Source organism: Pleurodeles waltl, chromosome 4_1 (assembly GCF_031143425.1).
Source record: "Pleurodeles waltl isolate 20211129_DDA chromosome 4_1, aPleWal1.hap1.20221129, whole genome shotgun sequence".
NCBI lineage: Eukaryota > Metazoa > Chordata > Amphibia > Caudata > Salamandridae > Pleurodeles > Pleurodeles waltl.
The window spans coordinates 418327309-418343396 of NC_090442.1; the positions used below are offsets into that span (position 1 = coordinate 418327309).

General features: G+C 45.5%; 1 protein-coding gene across 1 annotated transcript in view; it reads left to right on the forward strand.

Annotated features, from left to right (window-relative positions):
• The window catches only part of DHTKD1 (dehydrogenase E1 and transketolase domain containing 1), an 871206-nt gene that overhangs the window by 141511 nt on the left and 713607 nt on the right, over positions 1 to 16088 (forward strand). Inside the window, exon 4 of the mRNA XM_069228664.1 lies at positions 14230 to 14424. Within this exon, the coding sequence (XP_069084765.1) occupies positions 14230 to 14424 (195 nt within the window). The remainder of the gene's footprint in view (positions 1 to 14229; positions 14425 to 16088) is intronic.

Below are 16088 nucleotides of genomic sequence, written 5' to 3' on the forward strand. Positions count from 1 at the left end.
CCCTTCCATCCCTTCTGTAATATGTAAGAGAATTAATTCAGGGTCTCTAGGTATTTCCCAACCTATTATTGTCTCCAAGGTACCCAGCACCCCCCTTCAAAAGGACGAAAGGACAGGGCAGTGCCAGAATGTGTGTGTTAAATCACTATTGCAGGTCATCGCACCGTAGGCAAGTTCCTGTCATAATCAGTCTCATTTTGAACAGGTGTGCCCTAGTGAAATATATACAATGTAGTAATTTTAGTTGAATTATTAGGAACTAGGAGGTTATCACTGCCTCCCTGGGGGTGACCACTACCTCAATCCAGTCCTCTTCCTCTAGTGATCCTAGATCTCACTCCCACAAGTCCCTCACTTCCGCCAGCAGGTCTGTCTTATTATGAAACAGAATCTTATATATGGTAGATAGTTTGTGTGCTTTGATATTAGTGAATAGGATCTTAAATTGCAAGGGAGAGAGCTCATGAATGATTTTGATGGACTGTAAGTTGGGCACTAGTGCATGTCGGAGCTGGAGATAATGGAAAAACTGAGTTTGGTGCATTTGATATTCTGCTTGTAAGTCCTGAAAGGACTTCATGGACTCATGATGAAGCATATCGCCCAGCAATGTGAAAAAGCTCAGAGGGCCACGACATGCAGGAGTCTATTCCTCCTCCACAACGGAGTCGCCAAGGTAAGCCCACCCACCTAGCCCATTATTTTTTGCAGCCTACACCCATATTGTCAACTACACTGTCGTGGAGGTTGGTTGGGAGGTTGGGATATCTTCCTCCATAGAGCATGTATGGGGAGTTGCTGCTGCCCATGATCCACCCCCTCAGTTGCTTAAGCCCTATCGTCAAACCCCTCGAACCACTAATTGTTCAGTATAAAAAGGTGTGTAGCCCTGTAAGAACAGAAGTATGTCGGGGTGGCTATCCCACTGTCAAAGGCAGGATGTCAACACTTGTTGAATGAAATATGGGGTACTCCCCCATTCCATAGCAAGTTACAAAGCAGGGTGTTAACTTTGACAAAGAAGGCCCAGCTCACCAGGAACAGGTAGTTTTGGAGCTGATAAAGAAGTTGTGGCAGGGAGACCATCTTAAAGATGGCCAAACGACCCAAGAGGCACAGCAGGAGAATGAAGGCGTATATTGTGTCTTGTAACCCGTCCAGGCATAAATCTGTACTGGTCAGGTTGAACAAGGTGGGCAATCACTCCCATAAGCCTGTTAGCTAGCATCTTAGCCCATATTTTGACCTCCGAATTTAGTAAGGAGATCGGATGTTAGTCCTCGCAGCATGAGCCATTGAGGTCTGGCTTCAGGATCGCCACTATTTCTGGCGATCTGAGGTCCTGAGGTAGTTTGTCTTTCTTCAAGGCCTCATTGAAAGTTTTTAACAATAATGGGCACACCTGGGGACAGAGCAGACGTCAGAATTCCGCTGGATACCTGTTGGGTCGCAGCGTTTTTCTGACATGAAGTTGTGCAAGGGCTGCTCCGAGATCCTCGCAGGTGATCTCTAAGGAGTCACGATTCATCAGAGAGTGGCGCATGTCTTCCAGCTTCCACTCTTCCACCTTCTGCTGAGCGTGTGCCCTCTGTCCCTTATGATGTCACCTTTAACAATGACCTTTAGGACATTCCAGAGGACTCCCACGGATTGCACTGACATCTGGTTCTCACGCAGAAATTGCAGGCACATGCCTTGATAGGTCTCCCAAAACTCCTCACCCTGGAGGCACCAGCGGCTCAGCTGCCATCCTGTTCTAGAGTGTGCCGGGCTCCAAGTTAAGTCCAGTACCACCGGCAAGTGATCTGACAGACCTCTCACCAGGATGTGGGCATTAAGTACATGGTGGCCATCATGTTGGGGCATAAGAAAATGGTCCAGGCAGGAAAAAGATCTATGGGTCCTGGAATAGAAGGTACATCGTGTGCACGCTACACATCAACCAAGGACATATTATAAAAGTAGAGAGTAGTATTGGACTGTGGCCAGCATTTGATAAAGTGATGGAGCGATCCAGGCCAGGTTTACTCAACCCATTGAGATCACCTCCTAGAATACACAGTGCGTCGAGCATCTCCCGAAAGAGATCGACTAGCTTCCATAGGATCTCTGAGGTAAGGGTTGGACGGACATAGAAGCAGATCAGGGAGAGTGGGTAGCCCCATAGGGTGCCCTTGAGTGCCACATATCGGCCAAGGGTGTCATGCCATGCCCTAGACATCAACAAGGGGTCATGCTGTTGGATCAGAATGGCTGTACCCGGTGTACCACGGTGGAAAGCTGATTAATATACCTGTAGGTACCCCCTACAGGTCAGGAAAGGGCTGTTATTGCCCATGATATGTGTTTCCTGTAACATAAGAACGACCAAGTTGGACCTATAGGCTGCCCTGAGGACCTCCCCAAGTTTTCTTTTTGTCAAGCGTGCCATTGACATTCCAGGAAAGGATTGTCAGTCTGTCTGAGGAAACATGTTGACGAGTCTCAGTTAAGCATTCACATGTGTCATGCATGGTACAGAGGTTGGCATGATCTCAGTATGAATACTTCATGTAACTGTCACTGAGCAAGTATTTGATGTACCATCAGAGGAATAAACCAAAACAAACCCCTCTCAACAACTCCTACCCTCAACTCCCTCTCTATACTTAGCAAACTGGAAGTACCTGTAGTGATGCAATTAGGGACAGTAGCCAACCGGGCTAGCCTAAGATGTAAATCTCCCCTACTGTGTAAATCTCCTCCCCAACTACACCAAAAGAATGCCTTGTTACAAAACTAACTTAAATCCACTAAAGAAAAGGGTGATGGTAGGCTTAGTGGGGTGAACAGTGCAGAAGCACATTGCACCTTCTCTACAGTAGCATAGGCACTTGTACTGCTGGAGATCTGAGCTATTACACAGGGTCCAGTAAGGTCGGTGGTAGGTCATTAGACACAGACTGGAGGCACCTTCCCCATCTCAGTTAAAATATCGTCATGACTGGGGGATCTCTCAGGCCCAAGAGAGCTGGCTCTGCAAACTTGGTGGTGTGGCTTTCTCCGCAAAGCAGTACGCCACTTACTTGAAGGTCCCCCAGCGCTCACCTCCCATGCTGTTGCGAATAGGACTATCCTGCATGCAGAATGGGGCGCTCTTCAATACAATCCCATATCTCTGGCAAATTAAAGAAGAAAGTCTTATCCTGAAAGATGACCTTCAGATGAGCCTGGAAGAAGATTATTTATTTTATCTACATCTATTTAGAATTTTCAGCTTATCACAGAATGAATAAATGTAACTACATCTTGTGACTACCATTTTCTAATTTGCATCAAGGCTCATTGTGGTCAATAACACCTTTCTTCTTTGTGTCCCTATTTTTTCTCCTTGGAATACAGTATTCAGTCTGATATCATCACTGTTTGTTACTTCCGGACACTGTCTAGTGGGCCATTCTTTCACATCATTTTGTAACTATAATGGGCAACAACGACTTGGGTGGATTTGACTATTGCACATCCTTTAATGGCTTTTACTAAATGTTGTGGCGGAATAAACTGTCTATATCACCCCTTTAACAAAGCATTTTGATATGTTACCCTATACTTTTTCTTTTTCCCTTGATGCCTCTGTCTCATCTATAGATATATATAACTACTTTGGTATGTCATTATTGCCAACAGAGGAACATGTAACACTCAACATTGTTCTCAATGCTCTACCTTTAACTAAACTCTTTGTAGACACCTTTTGGCTGTTTTCTTTTCAAAAGGATTCCATTCTCTATTGAGACCAGGAATGAATGAACCCAGCAAAAAATGTATCTCTGAACATTAATGTTGGGAGATACATTTACATTAACGAAGTAACTATTCCAGTATTACTGTATGGGTGTGCTCCCATCTTTAATGTATAGCTATGATTGACAGCTCTATCCGGTCACACACTTGACACACATATGTACCAGAGAGGTAATTTGGTGAGCACCTTAAGTGTATATTTCAAACATGTTCTTTCTTACTGCAAGGTCTTCGTACTTTAGCTGTAGCCTTTTTCTGGATGTGCAACCACTATCCTACTGCTACCACTGTACAGGGAGTGCAGAATTATTAGGCAAGTTGTATTTTTGAGGATTAATTTTATTATTGAACAACAACCATGTTCTCAATGAACCCAAACAACTCATTAATATCAAAGCTGAATATTTTTGGAAGTAGTTTTTAGTTTGTTTTTAGTTTTAGCTATGTTAGGGGGATATCTGTGTGTGCAGGTGACTATTACTGTGCATAATTATTAGGCAACTTAACAAAAAAAAATATATACCCATTTCAATTATTAATTATTACCAGTGAAACCAATATAACATCTCAACATTCACAAATATACATTTCTGACATTCAAAAACAAAACAAAAACAAATCAGTGACCAATATAGCCACCTTTCTTTGCAAGGACACTCAAAAGCCTGCCATCCATGGATTCTTTCAGTGTTTTGATCTGTTCACCATCAACATTGCGTGCAGCAGCAACCACAGCCTCCCAGACACTGTTCAGAGAGGTGTACTGTTTTCCCTCCTTGTAAATCTCACATTTGATGATGGACCACAGGTTCTCAATGGTGTTCAGATCAGGTGAACAAGGAGGCCATGTCATTAGATTTCCTTCTTTTATACCCTTTCTTGCCAGCCACGCTGTGGAGTACTTGGACGCGTGTGATGGAGCATTGTCCTGCATGAAAATCATGTTTTTCTTGAAGGATGCAGACTTCTTCCTGTACCACTGCTTGAAGAAGGTGTCTTCCAGGAACTGGCAGTAGGACTGGGAGTTGAGCTTGACTCCATCCTCAACCCGAAAAGGCCCCACAAGCTCATCTTTGATGATACCAGCCCAAACCAGTACTCCACCTCCACCTTGCTGGCATCTGAGTCGGACTGGAGCTCTCTACCCTTTACCAATCCAGCCACGGGCCCATCCATCTGGCCCATCAAGACTCACTCTCATTTCATCAGTCCATAAAACCTTAGAAAAATCAGTCTTGAGATATTTCTTGGCCCAGTCTTGACGTTTCAGCTTGTGTGTCTTGTTCAGTGGTGGTCGTCTTTCAGCCTTTCTTACCTTGGCCATGTCTCTGAGTATTGCACACCTTGTGCTTTTGGGCACTCCAGTGATGTTGCAGCTCTGAAATATGGCCAAACTGGTGGCAAGTGGCATCGTGGCAGCTGCACGCTTGACTTTTCTCAGTTCATGGGCAGTTATTTTGCGCCTTGGTTTTTCCACACGCTTCTTGCGACCCTGTTGACTATTTTGAATGAAACGCTTGATTGTTCGATGATCACGCTTCAGAAGCTTTGCAATTTTAAGAGTGCTGCATCCCTCTGCAAGATATCTCACTATTTTTGACTTTTCTGAGCCTGTCAAGTCCTTCTTTTGACCCATTTTGCCAAAGGAAAGGAAGTTGCCTAATAATTATGCACACCTGATATAGGGTGTTGATGTCATTAGACCACACCCCTTCTCATTACAGAGATGCAAATCACCTAATATGCTTAATTGGTAGTAGGCTTTCGAGCCTATACAGCTTGGAGTAAGACAACATGCATAAAGAGGATGATGTGGTCAAAATACTAATTTGCCTAATAATTCTGCACTCCCTGTATTAGTTAGCGTCTCTGTGCCCGTGAGTTCCACCTCTAAGTTGAACTGAGTACCCCTAGGGAATAGAATTGCAACACCCTTGTTTTGTTTGGAGCATTAGTGAAGACATTAAAAATGTCAGTGAGAGGTTGAATATATATACCTGGCATACACTTTTGTTTTATTTTGCACTTGTGACCATGAACATTGAGAGAGAAAAAAATAATTGTTGTTTCTCTATGTTGTTTATCTGAGGAACAATTTTCTGAAACAAGAGATCAAAATCAAATTGAAACATTTTTGAGGGGCATTGCCTAGCACTTCAGAAAAAGGATGCTTTCTAAGTGGGTACTCATCTGGCACAGTAAATCAACCTTAAATCCTGACCACAGACTTACCGTCTGCCCTGGTTCCATATGCACACAGAGACGGTGCACCTCATAGCTGGTGAGAGGACAAAGTCCCCATTGATCACAGAAGAAGTCTGAGAAAAAGCACTGCCAGCCTGTTTATTCGAGCAGTGGCTTCAGTACATCAGCCTGGGGAAGAGAGAGGATGGGCTACGCTGCTCCAGCCAGACATCACAACTGTAATTTGCGTCATCTGGGGTGCAGGACAGTGGTCTGGCACTTCAGAAAAAAAGGATGCTTTCTAAGTGGGTCCTCTCTGGCACCAGAAATCAACCTTAAATCCTGACCAAACACCACTTTCTGCCCTGGTTCGATGTGCACACAAACATTGTACCTCATAGCTGGTGAGAGGACAAAGAGCCTCATTACGACCCTGGCGGCTGGTGGTAGGCTGTCGGTGTTCCGCCAGCTATTATGAATGAGGCGCAATAGCCACAGACATACTGCCGGCCCCTTCACTATACTGCCAGGTCATAATCCCCAGGGCAGCAGTGCATCCGGCACAGAGCCCCCTTGCAGGGCCCCGTCGGGCATTGCAGCGCCAGCCAGACGTGGAGCAGACCCAATGATGAAGCATGACATCCAAAGGATGTGTGAGGGTTCTAGCTTCTAATTTAGAAGTGCCCATGCTTTCTCGTTTAGCTTTTAGGAACTGTGTGCTCATTTTGATTTTGGTGTGTACCCTACAACATCCACATTCAAGGGAGGCATCACCCTGCGAAATGTGCAGATCTTTTATAAGGCTGCACAGCTCTGGGTAGTCAGCAACTGGGTGTTAGCTCCACAGCCTGAGCATGCACTTAAATTAGACAACATGCCATGGGTTGGGAAAGCTTCATGCACTCATTATATGGAGGAAATTTGGGTACAACATAACAGCCAGAAGATTAATAGTTAACATCTGGCAGAAGGTCACCAAAGATATGGGTTGAATTAAGCATCTTGCCCTAAGAACTCCACTATTGGAAGTAAGGTTACCAGGGCTGACTGGCATTGTAAAAGTCAAAGGATGGAATGACATAGAGTTAGGATTCACCACCTTAGCTGACATTTTGGATGGTGCAGATGTCAAGTCACTTTCACAACTGAATTTGGAATACTCAGTGGCAGACTGTTTAAAAATGTACATATATGCAGCTTAGACGCACTCCTTAAAGACGTGTAGAAAAAGGTACTGCTGCCCCTGGAGGACTGATTCCTAGACATTAATGTACCCAGAAAAGTAATCATCATAATTTATACTGTTAGTGAAGAGTAATCAAAGGGGTATTGTTCCTTCCATATTTCACACTTCTGCTGTTGTCTTTCTACCACTTTTCACTCTAGCTTACATGCTTATAAATGATCTGCTTTAATCCCTGCAGCATAGTAGCTTTGTTTAAGACAGAACTGAGCAGAGAAGGAGCTTGGTGTGCCAAGATGGCTGCACTCTGAAACCGCTTTGGAGATGGGCCATTGGTGCTGTCCACATTTCTGTTCATGGTAGGAGCTTCTGGCTTAAAAATAAGGTGATAGCAGGGGGCAAAGTCCCTGGATGGGAACCCCAGGCGTATAAAACTTTGCAACCTTGTGATGCAGTTCCAACGTATCCTGGCATGCCCACTTTCCGCACCCTCACTGCTCAAGCACTGAGATGGGCATACCGGACTCAGACACTGGCCCACTCACCTCGCTAAAAAACCGGCAACACTCCAACAGAGACCATTGGGTTGTGGGGGGCATTGAGGAAGTACCTGCCACTGGGTAGACTCAGAGGATCACAAGCAGTGATGAGCAGCACTTGCACAGAGTGCGCCTGGCCTTGTCCATTCATGGACACTGCTGAAACGTTTTACGGAGCTTGGAGTCCTGCTTTGCATACGTACGCCAACAGTGGCAGGACCCAACAACCCTTTTTTTTTTTTCAAATATGTTTTTATTAACTGTTTGCTGTTTTACATATGTAGGTCTATTTACAGTAACATTTTGTCCTTATTGTACATTTCTATTTAACTGAACCCCGTCTCTGCTATACATTGCTTGTAATGTGTTTCACAATCACCTGTTCATTTCAATTACAGTTTAATATTTATACATCATTGTTTCCAGCTCTTTAATCAATCCGTTTTTCGGGTGTCAGTTCTTTTAGTGCCACTTGTTACCTTTTGTGTTTTGTGACCTAATAACAGACTTAACTCAACTTCAAACTGTAAATAAACTTATTGGCTTATGTGGGTGGGTCTGCTTAATTTCTAAAGGGAGAATTGCCGGGGAGCTTCTTATTATGTAGAGGTGGCCGAACTCCCCTAGCCTCCTCGGCTTTAAGGGCCTGCAGCTCAGCCCTGGACCATCTTGTGACATCACTTATCGATTCGGACAGAGAGGGGTGGCCGGGGGACTTCCAGCCCTTCGCAATCAGTCTTTTATAGAGGGCCAGGGACAAGTCAAGGAAACGACCCCCAACCCTACTTCATTTGACGCCGGCTCTACGGCCCAGTAGACACATGGCGGGGGTTGGCCGGAGCTCTGTCCCGAACAGCTCTGTGAGGACTGCCATCATCTCGCCCCAACCTCTCTGGAGCATCGTGCATCCCCACATCATATGATCAAAGTTGGCCTCACCGTCCCCACATCTGGGGCATGTCCTGGGTGCACCCCCATATATGCGGTGCAGCCGTTGAGGAGTGAGGTATGTTCTGTGTAGATAGTTGTATTGGATGTATCTCAGCCTCGTGTTGCGTGAGATCATCCTGGGATAAGCTAGCGCTCTGTTCCATTCTGACTCAGACAGGTCCCGGCCAACTGTCCTTACCCATTTTTCTCTTAGGGAATGCAGGGGGTCCAACGCTGCCTCTATTTGGGCCCGGTAGATTTTAGCAATCAAGTGAGGTTCCTCTCCTGCTGTCAACAGGAGGTGCAACACCCCATGGACAACGAATTCCGCGTTAATCGTGTCCCAATGATCTTTTAGGGTGTGCACCAGCCTCCTGAAGAGTAAAAATTGTCCTTGTGGCACTCCCCCCTCAGGACCCAACAACCTTGAGCTGCTGTGAATATCCTGCCTGACCAGACCACTTTGGAAAATCCGAGGGAGCATGTAAACATGGCACCATATCTGCAGGTCCTGGAAGGCATGAGATGTGAGCCACCAGAAATCTTGCCAGCCAATGGTGCCTAAGCATGTTTCACCTCTAAAGGGTGTCCCAACCATCAACCCTACAAAACTAGAGTTTGTGAGTCTGCACTCTACTTCATTGCTAGATTTGGGCACTACATCTGAAAAGGTTGAGGACTTTATTTTCAGACCCTGGACATTGAATCTGGCTACTGACGATCACAATAGACACAAGATCATCAGAACATATTGACCCAGAAAATCGTAAGAAATTATTAAACACTCTTGACCTGTCCTTTATGGAAACCCATCCATCCAGCCTACAACCATCCTTGAACAAGGAGGACATGCCACTGAAAGTGAGGGTTTATTTGTTGCAACACTTTTCCTCCACCAGAAATGTATATATATATTTTGTTTTGGAACACTTAGTGGCTTGCAGTTACATAATCTTTAACCAGTAGGTGGCTGCTGAAAAGAATTCCTCAGCCTGATCATCTTTCAGACAAAGGAGAGATCACTGCAACCTACTCTTGACACTGTGTGTGGACTACCTCCCCATCTGATCCTACACTTATCGCTGAGGTGTGGGGGACTAACTGATAGCTGAACCATCATACACTCTCCTTCCATAATGATACAAAAGGTGCAGTGCAAACATACAGACATATAAATCTCTCACAACTGGTCAACAGGAGGATACCGAAGGGAAATGCTGTAAAAAGGAGTTTGTTAAATGTAAATGTGAAAGGAGCGAAGACTCCATCCTTAGAGAAGACTTTTATTTTGATCATTCCTAAAAAAATATAAATCATCTTGTTTGTGAATCTCACAGACTTTAAACCCTTCTTAATTTTGATGCTAAATTTAATTCCAGAATGTTAGTTGATATAGAAGATCCGGTTCTGCCTAAAATAATTAAAGTAAGTCAGGCTAGCTTCCTTGGGCAGAAACATGTGAGCATCCTAACATTGTCTAACTTAATTGATATTTTCAAGAGGCGCATTGTCTCCTTGGTCTCATTGGATGTAGAAGTGCCTTGGTTTGGTTGTGCTGAGTATTCGTTCTTGTAGAGCTAAAGAGAAAATTAATAGAAAGTTCTCCAACCACAATGGGCTCAATTGGCACATGAGACAAAAGTGTTTTTTCTTGCCATTACTGTTTCCCTTGATGATAAAGTATTTGCTTGGAGAATCAGAGATTGTGCAGGTATTAACGTCTTCTGTATATTCTTGACACATAAGATTTCTCAGTTAGATGAATAGGCACAATTCATAGGGCAAACCCTGAGGCTCTATGAAATACCTAGTTGACAAATAGAATTGAGAGCCTTTAGGGAGACTTTCTAGTTAAAAGGTTCATTTGCACAAATCATATGAAGTACGTTTGAGTTGGTAAGATAAGGAATAACATACAGGCTCGATTTCCATGAATGTTGACAAAGATGACCATGAGACCTTTGGTGTGGGCATATATAAATACTTATTTCACAGGACTATCTATTTAGACCTATATGGAAAAACATGGGTGAATATCTGATCCAGAAAACTCTCTGCCATCTCAATGTGTGTTCCTCACTATTGCCTATTTGAAGCCCTCATAAAACTGCAAAGATAAGTTAATTTGGAACTCAGCTTCCAGGGTTGCCAAATATGTGTTTACTCCAGTATTGGAACTTTCATGGATTCACATGCTTGAATACTTCCCAGTCGTCGAGATGGGAGTCCCCAGTGGAATGTATAAGATATGCTTAAGGTAAGATAGTGGCAAAAATAGATAATTCTAAAGCTCTATTTTGTGGTAGTGTGGTCGAGCAGTAGGCTTATCCGAGGGTAGTGTTAAGCATTTGTTGTACACACACAGGCAATACATGAGGAACACACACTCAAAGACTTACTCTAGGCCAATAGGTTTTTATATTGAAAAAGTAAAGTAGGTAAGTAAAGAATAGATTAGGAGGTAAGAAAAACACTCTCAAGTCTCAGTCCTGGGGCATAGGCAGCCCACCGTTGGGGGTTCAAGGCAACCGGAAAGTTATCACACCAGCAGCTCAGGCCCGGTCAGGTGCAGAGGTCAAAGAGGTGCCCAAAACACATAGGCGCCTATGGGGAACAGGGGTGCTCCGGTTCCAGTCTGCCAGCAGGTAAGTACCTGCGTCCTCGGGGGACAGACCAGGGGGGTTTTGTAGAGCACCTGGGGGGACACAAGTAGGAACACAAAACACATCCTCAGTGGCACAGGGGTGGCCTGGTGCAGTGTGCAAAGCAGGCATCGGGTTTCAAGTAGGAAACAATGGAGGGACCCGGGGGTCACTAGCGGTGCAGGCAGGCACAGGGGGGCTTCTCGGGACAGCCACCACCTGGGCTAGGCAGAGGGTCGCCTGGGGGTCACTCCTGCGTCAAAGTTCGGTTCCTTGAGGTCCTGGGGGCTGCGGGTGCAGTGTTGGTTCCAGGCGTCGGGTCCCTTGTTACAGGCAGTTGCGGTCAGGGGGAGCCTCTGGATTCTCTCTGCAAGCGTCGCTGTGGGGGATCAGGGGGGGTCATCTCTGGTTACTCATGGGCTCGCAGTCACCGGGGAGTCCTCCCTGAGGTGTTGGTTCTCTGCAGGTCGAGCCGGGGGCGTCGGGTACAGAGTGTAGAGTCTCAAGCTTCCAGCGGGAAACGTGAAGTCTTTGGAAGTTGCTTCTTTGTTGCAAAGAAGTAGCTGGTTTTGAACAGGGCCGCTGTTCACTGGAGTTTCTTGGTCCTGTAGTCCAGGGCAGTCCTCTGAGGCTTCAGAGGTCGCTGGTCCCTGTCGGATGCGTCGCTGGAGCAGGTTTTTGAAGTTTGAGACAGGCCGGTAGGGCTGGGGACAAATCGGTTGTCGTCTTCCTCCTTCTCTGCAGGCTTGTAGGTCGGCAGTCCTTCTTCTTTCTTCAGGTTGCAGGAATCTGATTTCCTGGGATCTGGGGAGCCCCTAAATACTGAATTTAGGGGTGTGTTTAGGTCTGGGAGGGCAGTAGCCAATGGCTACTGTCCTTGAGGGTGGCTACACCCTCTTTGTGCCTCCTCCCTGAGGGGAGGGGGGCACGGGCACATCCCTATTCCTATTGGGGGAATCCTCCAAAATCAAGATGGAGGATTTCTAAAGGCAGGGGTCACCTCAGCTCAGGACACCAGTCAGTCCTGCACTGAACAATTGGGTAACATACAGGGGGGCATCTCTAAGATGCCCTCTGTGTGCATTTTTTAATAAATCCAACACTGGCATCAGTGTGGGTTTATTATTCTGAGAAGTTTGATACCAAACTTCCCAGTATTCAGTGTAGCCATTATGGAGCTGTGGAGTTAGTTTTTGACAAACTCCCAGACCATATACTTAATATGGCCACAACTGTACTTACAATGTCTAAGAATAGACGTGGACACTGTAGGGGCATATTGCTCATGTAGCTATGCCCTCACCTGTGGTATAGTGCACCCTGCCTTAGGGCTGTGGCCTGCTAGAGGGATGACTTACCTATGCCACAGGCAGTATTTTGTGTGCATGGCATCCTGAGGGGGATGCCATGTAGACTTTCCCTTTATCTCCCCACCAACACACAATCTGCAATGGCAGTGTGCATGTTTTAGGTGAGGGGTCCCTTAAGGTGGCACAACATATCCTGCAGCCCTTAGGGACCTTCCCTGGTCACAGGGCCTTTGGTACCACTGGTACCTTTTACAAGGGACTTATCTGTGTGCCAGGGGTGTGCCAATTGTGGAAACAATGGTACATTTTAGGTGAAAGAACACTGGTGCTGGGGCCTGGTTAGCAGGGTCCTAGCACACTTCTCAGTCAAGTCAGCATCGGTATCAGGCAAAAAGTGGGGGGTAACTGCAAAAGGGAGCCATTTCCTTACACCCTTTCACCCATTTCAAATCCTATAGTAGTCGTAACAGAGGTGGAGCTGTCTGCCGTATAAACCAACCTGTCGTCTGCGTACAACGAGATTACATGTGTTGGAAGTCTTACATGGATACCCTTGTCCATCATTCCCTTGCGTACCATTTTTGCTGGTGTTTCAGTAGCTAGGGAAAACATTGGGGGCAACAAAGGGCACCCCTGACGTGTGCCTCTCTCCAACTCCCACTTGGACAGCTCCAGGCTACCTTTTTGGACATTGGCCTCCAAGCAGGAGAAAAGTGAAAATCATACTGATATGGTTGATGAAGCTTGTCTGATCTTTTGATTACTCCAGTCAAACTACAGACCAAAGGTTTATTAATGATTTTCATATCTGTATTAACCATGGCTAAAAGGCAATGTCATTCTATCACTCTAGGGTTCTTTCCTGCCCTAGCGGATCACAAATATCAGAGCGTCCCACATTGTTGCTGGAAGACAGCCTTCCTGGTAGGCCTCCTCTGCCACGTCTCAGAGCGTCTCCATAAGGGAAGCTTGTAGACCTAGTTTATAAAATGCAGTCAGTAGGCTATCATTTTCTGTGGGTCTTTCCGTTCTTCAGAGTGTCTAGAGCTGCACGTAGCTCCTCACTGGTTATGGGATGATCAAGTTTTTCTCGTACATCCAGGGACAATCAAACAATCCTGCGGTCCCCAGATAGTAATTATGTGAGCGTCAAGTGGTGGCAGGCTTCTGAAGTGTGTTACTGGTGCCGCTAAATAGGTAAATAGCTTGGTGTTCAGAGTTTGGAACATATTGATATTAGGAAAAACTGCCATGTGCAATTTTTAATAATTCCTTCAAAAATAAAATAATTTTCTGCACTGTATTCCAAAGAGAACAACGACAAATACTGTAATCTGATGTGAGGCTTGACAGCCACATTTGGATTGTGCCTATTTGAGGGAGGAAATCGAAATTGAACTATACCCCTCAAACATCTACCTACTGGGTACTGTGCTTTGAAACCGCATTCTGTAGCTGCAATGCTTCAGCCCCTTCCTCTTATTATTAGGAGCTTTGAGTCGAGGCCTAGAGGGCTGACATGTGCACTGTCAGTGTATATGAAACAGGAAAGTTGTGTTTTCTTGAGAACGCCAGTTAAAAAATGTGAGATTTAACTATAGCTGCAGTGGTGGTGATAATCCTCTGTAAAATAAATATTACAATTTGTTATTTTACAGGAGTTTGACTATTTCCTGGCCAAGAAATTTGCAACAGTAAAGCGGTACGGCGGTGAAGGGGCAGAAAGCATGATGGGTTTCTTTCATGAACTATTGAAAATGTGCACCCTCTGTGGTGTTACTGACGTGATTCTTGGAATGCCTCATCGAGGACGACTAAACCTTCTGACCGGCCTCCTTCAGTTCCCGCCTGAGGTATGTTTGTGTCCTTTTTAAATGAAAAGGGAGAGCCTAAAGATGAAATCACATTGATAGGGCATTGGACATTTTGAGCTATGCTATCATATCTTTGTGCTTAAATGATGGACATTTCCATCTCTTTCATCAATTCATGCTACCTTGCTCTTAATTGTGTAGGCATGCTATCATATTTGGGGATGTTGATTTCTTTGCATTTGCACCACCGTCGGACTGCTAGCACCACCAGTTTACCTCCACAGGAGGGACTGGCGGTCCTAATCCGCCAGGGCAGCACTGCAAGCAGTGCTGCCCTGGGGATTACGACCCCTCCTCTCCGCCAGCTTTTACATGGCGGTGTCACCAGACGGGGTGCATGGAGCCCCAGGGGGCTCCTGCACTACCCATGCACTTTGCTTATACACCCTATGCACTGCAGCATTGCCATCTGCTCCATTATGAGCTGGCGTCAATGCTGTAGGCTGTTCCCTGCTGGGCCAGCGGGAGGAAAATTCTGCCCACTGACCTAGCGGGGAACTCGTAATGGGTCCTGTGGGAAGGTGGCTACACTGACGGCACCCTGACCACAGGAGTTTGGCGGACTGCCTTTTCCGTCTGCCAAACTCATAATGACCCCCTGGGTGTTGAAAAAAAATAAGGACATTTTCCCTTTGTTTACTGTGATCAAATGAGTAACACTTTTAATCGGCCAATAAGGTTCTAAACGTAATTTACAGTCATAAATCATAGGATCTTCATTAGAATAACTCCCTGCTAGGTGTTTGGATCCTAGAACATTTCAAATTCAATATCTGTCCATAAAGTTATGTTGCAGTGTGCCGTTATCCATATGAGACGCAGCACTCTTTAGAGTCCTATGCAGGCAAGATTTTTCTGACATGTAGACATTCTGACTGATGTATGCTCAAACAAGTCAATTTAAAAACTAAGTTTCAGCATTAGAATTTAAGTATAAAAACAGGTATATTCTGTATTGAGAGAGAATTTTAGCATCACATACATACATTGTGCAGCTGTGAAGAAACCACAGCTGTCCATTCCAGAAATCAGGCGCTTCCACAACCCTTGATGCACTTTGCTTTCCGTTACCACCCTTAGTAGCAACAGGGTCACATACCAGTACCAGACGAACTGATGTACGTCACCTGGTGGACTGGACTGCCTCTCTCGGTCTTTGTGACGGCTGGAGGACATTGCACCCTAGACTGCATCAATTTACACACGCCTTTGCAGCCCACTACACTCACTCGCGAATAGACTTAGTTTTCTGACCCGCTCCTGATTGTCAAACACTCTCTCAAATCCAAATATTACTGTGTGGGATGTCGAACCACTCACCATTACTTCTTCACTTCGGACCCTCCAAATCTGACCAGTGTCCCATATGGTGTCTTAATGCTTTACATCTTCATGACAAGTCCCTTGTCCGATCATTGAACACCGAACTTCAGGTTTATTTTTGCAATAATGAGGGCTCGGTCACGAAAGTTGGCACCCTGTGGCTAGGTAGTAAGACGACTATATGAGGTGTTGCCAGGGGGCAAATTAGGGTCTGGAAGAATACCCGCTTCTCTCAGGTTACCCAATTAGAAGCAAGTGTTCTTCGCTTGGAGCAGCTCCCGACTTTTGGTCCCCAGGAACACTTCTCCCACCGCCTGGAA